Source organism: Muscardinus avellanarius (genome assembly GCF_963383645.1).
Source record: "Muscardinus avellanarius genome assembly, chromosome: X".
Classification (NCBI taxonomy): domain Eukaryota; kingdom Metazoa; phylum Chordata; class Mammalia; order Rodentia; family Gliridae; genus Muscardinus; species Muscardinus avellanarius.
In genome coordinates, this window is record NC_137792.1 from 111,472,290 (window position 1) to 111,483,742 (window position 11,453).

The window sequence follows — 11,453 nt, forward strand, 5'->3', positions numbered from 1 at the left end:
AACTTATTAGTCATTATCATTATTTATCACAGTCACATATTTAAGAGTTTATGCACAAGCTGTTATTAACAACAAATGTGGTTTTCAGGAAATTTTTCACCATATACAGACCTTTTCTTAAGCATCCAAGTTTTAAAGTTTATTTCTATTGAAAAATGAAGCAGGCACAACAAAATTAATCCTACTATCTAAAGGACTAAAAAAAGCAAAAATTAAAAAAGCAACAACAGCAAAAATCCTTGGGCTGGTTCCCAAGATTTTCTTTCCAAACAAATATTCATCTTATTTAGCATTTCTGATAATATTCACAGCCTCAGATTAATAGCTACATGACAAAAGGACTTCAGAAGGACTAAACTACTAATGTCTTAAATTATTTACCACAGTCTACATATTGTCCAAACATTCTACTATTAAATACAAGGTCAAATATTTGAAATTTTTAATATATTTTTGAGACATATGTTTTAACTGACACTACAAGAAAAATACAGAACACAAGACTGCAATTACTTTCTTATATCTTGAGTAATTACGTTTAATGCAAGTGACCTCAGGGTCATATATATTCTGTTTTAACGATCAATGTCTTCTACTAATGCCTCAAGATTTTTGCAACAGGCTTTAACCTCCTCAATTGCAGCCATCCAATTATCATAAATAATCTTGTCATAAATGGCATCATTAACTTCCCTAATTACCCCCTCCTGCTGAGATTCAAGCGCATCTCCTGAGAAAAATAACACTGATCTGGGAATTATGTAAGTGCGCAAATTGTGACCAAGTAAAAAATCATCATTGACATCCCCTCCATTTAAGCTCAGTCCATGAGGAGAGAAGAAATTGAAGAATGAATCCTTGGGACAATCTTCGGTCACAGTTCGGGTCGTTCCCCAGATCCGATGCTTCTGCTTCTTCCTGACGGTCTTCAAAGTGACGTTCTTTCCTTCGTTCCAATCTATCTCACAGCCGGTGGAATACTCAATGGCGGATCCCCTGTAGGGATGGGGATCGTAATAGCCAAGCTTTGACTTCAGCACGTAGGTCTTGGTCAACAGTTCATTTTTGAAATATTCATTTGGCTTGAAGTGAAATTCTAGCGTGAAACTCAGAGGCTCATCAGGCTCGGAAAGCTTCACTTTTATATCTGTCAGGAGCTTCAGAATGGGCTCGTCATATTTCTTAATCAAAGGAGTAAGTGCTTCGACGTTTTTTAAAACAGTCAGCCAAAAATCCGGAATTCCCTTAGGATCCTCTTCTTTATTCTCTTCTCCTCCTCCGGTGGCCTCGCTGTCGTCATCTTCTTCTTCGTCGTCGATCTCCTCAATGGCATAATCATAATAATAGTCCTCATAACCATCGTCCTCATCGCCATACTCATGTACCATGCCCTCCTCATCGCCCTGCATCTCTTCCTCCTCCTCCATTTCCTCCTCCTCATAGTCCTCAGATTCTGGTTTATACTCGCATTCCTCTTCGGTTGGTTCATAGACTGCATTGATGATCTGACGTCTTTTCTCCAACAAGGGCTTATACATTTCAGCAAACTTTCTCTCAATGTCATGAAATTCCCTCAGGAATTTGGATTCTAAATTGGCCGCTCTCGTTTGAAGCTTTTTAAGGGCTAGCACACGGTACTTAACTTTCACTGGCAGGCTTTCAACAAAATCGGTATCTAAAAGATAGCCCATAAGTCCTTTTGGACGATCTGGGTTTGAGTCCTCGCCAGCACTTGCACCTTTTTCCCCGTCTTTCTCGGACCCTGATGCGGCATCTTCACCTTTCTCCCCTTCTTCCCCGAGCCCAGCAGTGGCTCCTTCACTGCGCTCCCCACCATCTCCAGGACCCGCGGCGGCCTCTTCACTGCGCGCCGGAGCTTCCTCAGATCCATCCATCGCTACCTTATCAACCTCTTCTGGATTGGATTCTGACAGTACCTTGTGGTCCGCTGATTCGGCCATTTTCCCAAGGACCGTACACGCCGAAGGTAGCTAGCGCCGAGCTTAGGAGATCTGATCTCGGTGGGAAAGACTCACCAGGGCTCTTCCAGGGCAGTGGTGGCCGGGCTGAGGGAGCGACAGCAGGCTGCTGTGGAGATAAAAGGCGGTGCTGAGGCTGGCAGAGACCGACTGGTACCGGGGCAGCCTGGGCTGGGGTGCGGTGGAAGGCGATGGCTGCTGCGACCGTTCCTGAAGGAGCAGGCTGGAGACTGCAGACAGCCGCAGTGGGCAGACCTCCTTTGCAAGCAGCTGCTGCAGCAAGGGGGAGGGGGAAGTGCCGCAATATGATTACGCAGCTGTCTCTTGGCTTTTTTTTTTTTTTTTTGGTGCAGAAAGCTTGCTGTGTCACCCTCTTCCCTCCCACAACTCAGCTCTAATCTCATTTGTCCGGCTGTAGTGATTGACAAACTCTGAACCAGTAAACTACTAGATCTAGCCAGTTTCCAACTGAGCTCACCTTCCCAGGTTCTCTAATGCGGCTGATTCATCCGCCGCCCACTCATCCTCCATCCCTCTTCCCCGCGGAGTTTTCTAGAAACCCAGTATTTATTAATTTATTCCTCAACTTTAAATATTATACCGTTATAATTTCAAGAGCCAAGAAACTAGTAACTAAAATGTCGTAGAGTGGACGAAGACCTCCCCCCATCTTAAATTTATCCCTTTGATTTTGGGTGGGGTGGGAGGAGCTCCGGGGAAAAAAAAAAGAGTTGTTTGGCGGAGGGACTTAAAAAGAGACCCTGAAAGGTTTAAAAATGCCCAAATAAGCATTGATGGACTTTGTATAATGGAGCTGATAATGATTTATATATTCTATATTTGTTTTTTCTGTATTTTCAGCAAGCTCTATGGTTTTAAACTGGAAAATTCTCGTAGCGTTTCCTGCAAGTGGTGGGGGAATGAGGGGAAGGTGAAAAGCCTGTGAAGAAGATCCTGTGAGGAGCCAGTACAGTGTATCCAACTACATGACTAGTGAATGCACAAGACAATACACCAGTTGCTTGACTTTTCAGTTACCCTAGTTCTCAATTCACTGGCCATTTTATTTATTTGTTTGTTTATTTATTTATGTTTTATTGGTGTATTATAGTCACATTATAATGTAAATTATGTTGCCAATGGCATACACGCACACGCTCTTGGTGCCCCCCCTTTCCTTCCCTCCCATTATGGGAGTACCCAGATTGACTTTGGTATAGATTCACATGTCTATACATGTCTATGGTAGTATTTCTATTAATGAACCTGTTTTTTTTCACCCCTGCCATTTTTTCTTTCTCACTATTTGTTTTAAAATCCATTGGGAATTGAAAAAGGAAAAGCTCAAATATAAAGTATTATTCCTTTTTAAAATCATAACATTTGCTTGATATTTTCAAGTAAACTGAAAATCTCAATCTCAGCAGTAAAGACATGGTTAAATATATAGCAGAGTATTCATAGGATGGAATACTGTGCAGTAATTAAAAGTTACCTCTAGGTAGAAATCATTGGTGATGTATATTTTCTCCATATTTCCATGTCTATCATTTAGTAATCATTTATTAATTGAACATGTTTTAAACCTTAAATATCTATTAATATTTTTCAGATTTAAATAGTTTGTCTTGTGTTACTATCACAGAGATGCTTATATATTTATTGTATTTATTCCAAATTTTGAGTTTGTAATTATGCTATTTTACTTATTTCATTATATATTTATTGTATTTATTTCCAGATTCTATCAGTTATATTATGCTAATTAATATAATGGCTGTCAGTAATTATATTATTTTACTTGTTTTATTTATGTGTTCTGCATACCTTTGCAGTATTTGCAAAATACAGATTCTGGGCTCATTTCTCAGTTTGGCAGTTTTATATTTATAAGGTAAATGTAATATAGGGTAAAATAATAAATCACTAGTAATTTCACAAACCTTACAGCACCAATGCGGACATTTTGATTTTTTTTTTCCAATTTATGTATATGCTTGTGTTTAGACCAAAGGTTTTGAAAAATAAGATGGGAGTAAACTATGAACATGTCATGGTTAGAATATCCCAATGTTCTTAAATACTCTCCAAAAAATGTGATTTTAAAATAAAATTCAGCCGGGCGTGGTGGCGCATGCTTGTAATCCCCGCGCTTGGGAGGCAGAGACAGGAGGATCGCGCAGGTTCGAAGCCAGCCGCGCTGGCGTAAGAGACCCTGTTTCAAAAATATAAAATAGGTTTGGGAGTGTAGCCTGGAGGTAGAAGGGCTTCCAGGAATCCCAGTACCACCAATAAATAAATAAATAAATTAATTAATTAATTAATTAAAATAAAGTTCAATGTTACTTAAACATATTATGTAACATGGCTTTTTTTTTTTTTTTTGCAGTACTGGGGATGGAACCCAGGGACATTCTACCTCCGAGCTGCACCCCCAGCCCTATTTTTTACTCTTTATTTTAAAACAAGGTCTCACTGAGTTGCAAAGGGTCACACTGCGTTGCAAAGTAGCTGAGGCTGTCCATGAACCGGGATCCTCCTGTCTCAGGCTCCCGATTGCTGAATTACAACCGTGTGCCGCCACACCTGGCTAGTAGCATAACTATTATAAATGACAAGAATGAGCATATTCGTTCCCTTTAAAGACTGAAGGGTTCTCAGAGTCATATATGCATAAAAGAAGCCACAAGAGACATGATATGACATCAAAGCATATGCAACAAAGGAACGATATAGACATATTGGACTTCTTTAAAATAAAAAATTTAGCCCGGTGTGGTGGTGCACGCTTGTAATTCCCCCCCAAAAGAACTTTTGTGCTCAAAGGACACTCCTATTGACAGAATTAAAAGGCCATCCACAGCATGGGAGAAAATATCTGCAAATTATATATGTAACAGAAGATTAATATCTACAATATATCAAAGACTACAAATCAGTCATCAAAAACAAACAAAATCTCAACAGAGTAATTAAAAATGGGCAAATAAGCTAAAAAGAGATTTATCTGAAAAAGAGAAACAAGTGGCTAAGAAAAAACAATCAATATAGCTAATTGGGGAAAAGAATGTCAAAACCACAATGAGAATTCACACTCATTAGTATAGTTTAAAATCTGAAAATGACAAATGTTGGTAAGGATGTGAATAGTGAAAAAAGTATGGTAGTTCCCCCAAAATATTAAACACAGAAATACCATATGATCCAGCAACTTCACTTCTGGGTACATATCCAAAAATTTGAAAGCAGGGTCTCAAACAGATAGTTGTACACTCATGTCCATAGTAGCATCATTTGCAATAGCCAAAAGTTAGAAGCAAGACAGGCACCATGGATGGATAAATGGGTAAACAAAATCTGATGTGTGTGTGTGTGTGTGTGTGTGTGTGTAGTGGAATATTATTTATCCTTTAAAAAGAATTAAAGTCTGACCTGTGATACAACATCATTAAGTGAAATAAGCCACACCCTAAAGAAAAAAAAAACATTGCATAACTTCACTTAAGTGAGGTTCCCAGAGTAGGGAGATTCATAGAATTAATAAGTGGTTGTCAGAGGGGTAATGGAAGTTATTGTGCAATGAGGAAGAAGAATCAGTTCAGGAAAATGAAAACTTTCTAGAAATAGATGGTGATGATGAATCAGAACACTGTGACTATACATTAATTCCCCTAAACTGAAAACTTAAAAAGGTTGAAATGAGTGGGGCTTGGTGGTGCATGTCTGTAATCCCAGAACTTGGGAAGCTGAGACAGGAGGATCACAGGTTCACAGACAGTCTCAGCAACCTAATGAGACTGCTTCAAATTAAAATAAGTAAAAAGCGCTGGGGTATAACTCAGAGATACAACACCCCTGGGTTCAATCCCCAATACAAAAATATAAATGAAAAAAGATTGAAAAGGTAAATTTTATCTTATGTATGTCTTATAATAAGAATGTTGAGAAAACTCAACAAAGACATAAAGAAAAAGAAAAATGAGAATAAAAACAGATAAAATACATGTATAATACTTTTATATAAGCAAAACAAATAAATTATTACTATATCAAGAAAATTATCAGTGTCTAGCAATTCTAATTTTCTTAAAGAAATAGAGAAATTGCAACTGTTAGATATTGCTATTAGGGGAACAAAATTGACTAAAATATTGGAAAACTGCTTGCCAAAATCAACTAAATCTAAACACAGGACTCCCCTAAGGATCCAGCAATTTCACACTTAAGTCCACACATGTACACATGCACACAAACACAGACACATACACACACATACAGAGACATTGTCCATGTCTTTCTTATTAATTAATTAATTTATTTATTTATTCATTTATTTTGTGGTCCTGGGGATTTAAACCAATGGCATTCTACCTCTGAGTGACACCCCCCAGCCCTAATTTTTATTCTTTTTATTCTTGAGACAGAAGTAGCTGATGCTGGCAATCCTCCTGTCTCAGCCTCTCAAATGCAGGGATTACAAGCATGCACCACCAAGCCCAGCTTTTTCTCCGTATTTTATAAAAATGGAATCATACATTAAGTAGTTCTGTGCCTCTGGTTTCTTTCACTAAGAACATAGATTTTGAGATTCACCAGAATCTCAAAACATGTAACCATAGTTTATTTCTTTATTTTAATAATATTTAAATATATACATATATTACAGTGTGTTTAATTTTTCACCAGTTGATGTACAAACTGTTTCCAACTTTGGCTATTATGATACATTTGTAGCTACTACAATATTTACATGTAAGTATTTTTAATTTTAGCCATTCTAATGGGTATGAAATGGCATCCCATTGTGGTTTAATTTGCATTTCCCTAATGATCCTCTTTTTATAATCTTATTAACCACCTATATAGATTTGCGTAATGTCTTTAAATTTTTGCTGTTTTAAATTGGTTTTATCTTTCTACTAATGTGGTATTAAAAGTTTTATGCATATGGGGAATATAAATCTCTTTTAAGATATGTTTCCAACATTTTTCACAGTTATTTACATTTTTCACAAGTATTTACAAGTCTTTCAACTCCTACTAAAATTGTGCTGTTGAAGTCCAAAATCTTTTAATATTAATGATAGGACTTCCGGGAAGATGGAGACGGAGAAAAGCGGGGCTTACGAGCCCCGCTAACAACCAATCTCTATTACCACAAAATCAGCGCCTTTCATAGCCAGAAAACACCATCAGCAGAGAAACAAAAAATGCAATTACAAGGGACAGAGAAAAAGAGGGCTGGAGAAAAGAGACACCAGAAAGAAACCAGACCACACTGCTGTGGCCGGAGCCATGGCGTGGAGCGGGCGCCATCTTCCCTTGCAGCACCAGGCCGCAGAGAGAAGGGGGACTCAGAACGGAGCTCAGAGCCACAGAGGAGATACGCCAACCTCACGCCCGAGGACACAGCACAGTACCTTACTGCCAGCGGCAGCGGCGAATTCACTGGAAAGTTCCAGACCAATGCAATCAACAGCCCACCAGGCTTCAGAGAGGAGAGGTGGACAGCGAGCCGAGGTGAGCCGCTGCAGAACAGCCAGGAGGAATTCGGCAGATTTTTCGGCGCAGGGAGCATCTACAGCTCCCAGTGGCTGGGATCAGCACACCCTGCAGGGACTCATAGAGGAGCTCAAAACCAGAGAAGAAATACGCAGCCTCACGGCAGAGGGCGTGGCAGCGCCACCATATTGTCACCAGCGGCAGCAGCAGCAAATTCACCGAGTCCACTACAGCTCCATCGGCGCACTCAACAACAGTGAGTCAAATTGAGGCCCCTAGAGGAGAAATCCAGTACTGCACTCCTAGGGACTTGACCCAGTGGGGGAATGGCGGTGGCAGAGATATCACACCATAGAACACCCAACCTGGCACCCCCAATGGTCTAAAGCAGCCTCAATTGACTCCCTGGGTCTGAGACTCTGGTATAGAACCCAGTAAAGGAGTAGTGGGGACTGAGATACTACAGACTCGAGATCCAGAGCACCTTAAGTGAAGTCGTAGTGACCCAAGGGAAGAACCCAGAGAAGGCACAAACTTCCGAAATTATGGGAAAGAGGAATAACAATGGAGCAATGAATGCCCACAACCCCACAATATCAGAACCTGATAAAACAGAAATTCAGAGATTTCTAGAAGATCAAATCAGGAAAATAACTGTAGAAATAATAGAGGTGTTTCAAAAAGAATTCAGAGAGAGCCAAAAAGAGATAAAGGATAAATTCAGAGAGAGCCAAAAAGAGTAAAGGCCTCAATTCAAAGTACAAACAACAGATTGGACCACATGGAGAAAAGAATTTCACTCCTAGAAGATGATCACTCCAAAAATGAACACATAGTTTCTAATTTAGAAAAAAAATCCGACAGCAGGAATCTGACATTGAAAAAATATGGGCCCATTTTAAGAGAGCTAACCTAAGAATAATTGGAATAGAGGAGGGAAAAGAAGGTGAAACCAAAGGGGTCAATGATCTCTTAAAGAAAGTAATAGCAGAAAATTTTCCAAACGTAGAGCAAGAGGACGATACACAGGTCCAGGAAACTTATAGAACTCCCTTTAGACAGGGTTGGAGAAGAGGATCCCCATGCCACATAATTGTCAAAATGACCAATGTGGAAGCCAAGCAGAGAATCTTAAAGGCAACAAAAACAAAGGGCCAAGTGACATTCAGAGGCAAACCACTTAGAATCACTCCAGACTTCCCAAACCAAGTCATGAGAGCCAGAAGGGCTTGGAGTAACATATTCCAAACTCTGAAAGAAAACAACTTCCAGCCAAAAATTTCCTACCCAGCAAAACTTTCTATCAAATTAAATGGGGAAATAAGAAGCTTCCATGACAAACAGAAACTGAAGAAATTTATGTCTTCAAAACCAGCGCTAGACAAAATACTCAAGGAGATTAACTACAAAGAAGAAATAGGTAACACACACCAGAACCAGAGAAATAAGATTTTCCATCCAACAGACAACTAAGATTGGTTATCTTTGGAGATTTATTATTTATGTTAGTCTTTTACTTATTTCTAAATTGTATTGTTTGCTTTTATTGTTGTTAATTTTTAGGATTTCTAGTTGGAATATTAATATACCTTCAGATATAGCATTTGGAAATATTTTATCCCATTCTATCAGTAACTTTAACTCTGTTTACATTGTCTTTGGATATACAATAATTTTATTTTTTAGGGAGTTTGTATACTCTTCTGTTGCCTGTGCCATTGAAATCATATCCAAGAAATCACTGCCAATTTCAATGTTGTGAGGTTTTATGACCCAGATTTTCTTCTAAAAGTTTATAGTCTTAAGATTTATATTTAGGTCTTTACCTATTTTGAGTTAATATTTGTATATGGTGTTAGGTAAGGGTCCAATTATATTCTTTTTCATGTAATTATTATTTTTCAACAATATTTAGTTAAAAGATTATTATTTCCTTCAACAAATGTTTGTGGAAACCTTGTCAAAAATAACTTGACAATATATGGAAGAATTTATTGCTAGGCTTTTATTTAACTCCAATGCTTTATATATCTGCCTTTATAACAGTACTACACTGTTATAATTATTGTAACTTTAGATGGTTTGAAATCAGAAAATATACATCTTCTAGCTTTGCTCTTTTCTGAGATCGTTTTTGGTATCTAGAGTCCATATTCCATATTAGGGTAGATTTTTTTCTGAAAAATAAATAAATTAATGTAAGATAGTTTCACCTAAAAAAATATTCTCTGGTAAGAAAGAAAGCAAAAAGAAATATTGAAATGTTATCTTTGTCATCAAAAGCTTGGTATCAGACAAATGAAACTGTTATGTAAGATTATCATTTTTAATTTTGGATAAATTGCTATAATACTAGATGTCAACCACTAAGCCAAGCATGGGAAGGAGGGATGGGGAGGAAACGGGGTGAGGATCAGGTAGGGGCTAACTGGGCGATGAGTGCATGTATGTCTACAATAGTTTTTTTTATCCCATTATGATGTATAAATACAGTGCACCAATTAAAAAATAAAAATTATATTAATGATAAAATTTATCAGGTGTTTTTGTAGTATGGGGGAATGAACCCAGGAGCAATACACCTCTAAGTGACATTCCCAAGCCCCATTTTATTTTTTTTATTTTAAAACAAGGTCTTGCTATGTTGCTAAGGTCTTGCAAAGTTTCTGAGTCTGGCTTTGAACCTGCGGTCTCAGCCTCCCAAGTACTAGGATTACAGGAATGTGCCACCGCAACCAGCAAATTTATAACTTTTTAACAGATCATGTTTGGTGTCATAACTAAGAAATTCCATCTAACCCAAGGCATTAAGTATTTTCTCCTAACCAGGTGTTGTGGTGCAAACTTGTAATCCCAGTACTTGTGAGGCTGAGATTGGAAGAATGAAGGTTTGTGGACAGTCTCAGCTACTTAGTGAGGCACTCCATAACTCAGTGAAATACTTTCAAAAATTAAAAAATTAAATATAATAAGGCTGGGGGTGTAGCTCAGAAATATAATGTCCTCTGAGTTCAATCCCTAGTACCACACAAAATTTTTTTCTTCTGTGTTTTTTCTAAATATTTCATAGTTTTGACTCTTAAATTCAAGTTTATGATCCATTTCAAATTAAGAGATTTGGCTTAACTTTCTGCATTAAGGATATTCATTGTTTCTTTCTGTGGTGCTTGGGATGGAACCCAGGGCATTCTACCTCTGAGCTACACCCCCAGCCCTATTTTTTATTCATTTTGAAACAGGGTCTTACTAAGTTGCAGTGGATATCCATTTGTCCTAGCCAGATTGTTTGAAAGGCTAACCTTTCCTTTATAAATCGCCTTTCTACCTTTTCCATAAAGTTAAGTTGACCACTGTCATATAAATAAGCCTATATGGCTCCTTTATATCAGCTCCTTCCACAGTGTGTACTGTTTTCTTTAAAGCAAAATAGACCTGTCAGCTCAAAGCCTATTAGGTCAGCATCAGTTTTTGTTTTCCATTCTTTCTTTCCGTTTATTTTTTTTGTACTGGTGATTGGATTCATGGGTATTCAACCTTAGATCTACATATCCCTAGCCTTCTTGTTTATTTTTTTATTTTTAAAAAAATTTTTATTGGCACATTATATTCATACATCATATTGGGGTAAATAAAACTTGTGTGTAGATACATGTACACATCACTGATTTAACCCCTACCCAATTCCCACCCCGTTCCCTCCCTGTCTCTCCTTCCCTTGCTTGGCTTAGTGGTTGACTTCGATATGTTTAAGTACATTGTGTGTTTTAGAGATTTTCCTCTTCCCCACTCCTTTCTCCTCCCTTAGGTTGTCTTGTTTTCTCTTCTACAGGATTTCCTTTTTCATCTAGAGTTCCTCCTATGACCCATTTCTCCCTAACTCTCACATATTAGGGAAAGAATCTGATTTCTTATTTTTTGTGACTGACTAATCTCACTTAGCATAACGTCCTGCAGTTCCATCCATTTCCCTGA

The 11,453-nt window shown here is 38.0% G+C and overlaps 1 protein-coding gene across 1 annotated transcript; it reads right to left on the bottom strand.

Moving 5' to 3' along the window:
* Positions 1-575: 575 nt before the first annotated feature.
* Positions 576-1,961, bottom strand: NAP1L2 (nucleosome assembly protein 1 like 2; the record flags this gene model as incomplete). The annotated part of the gene is made up of 1 exon (XM_080719286.1): positions 576-1,961. The coding sequence occupies one exon, from the start codon at positions 1,959-1,961 to the stop codon at positions 576-578; it is 1,386 nt and encodes a 461-aa protein (XP_080575412.1).
* Between the last annotated feature and the right edge of the window lie 9,492 nt (positions 1,962-11,453).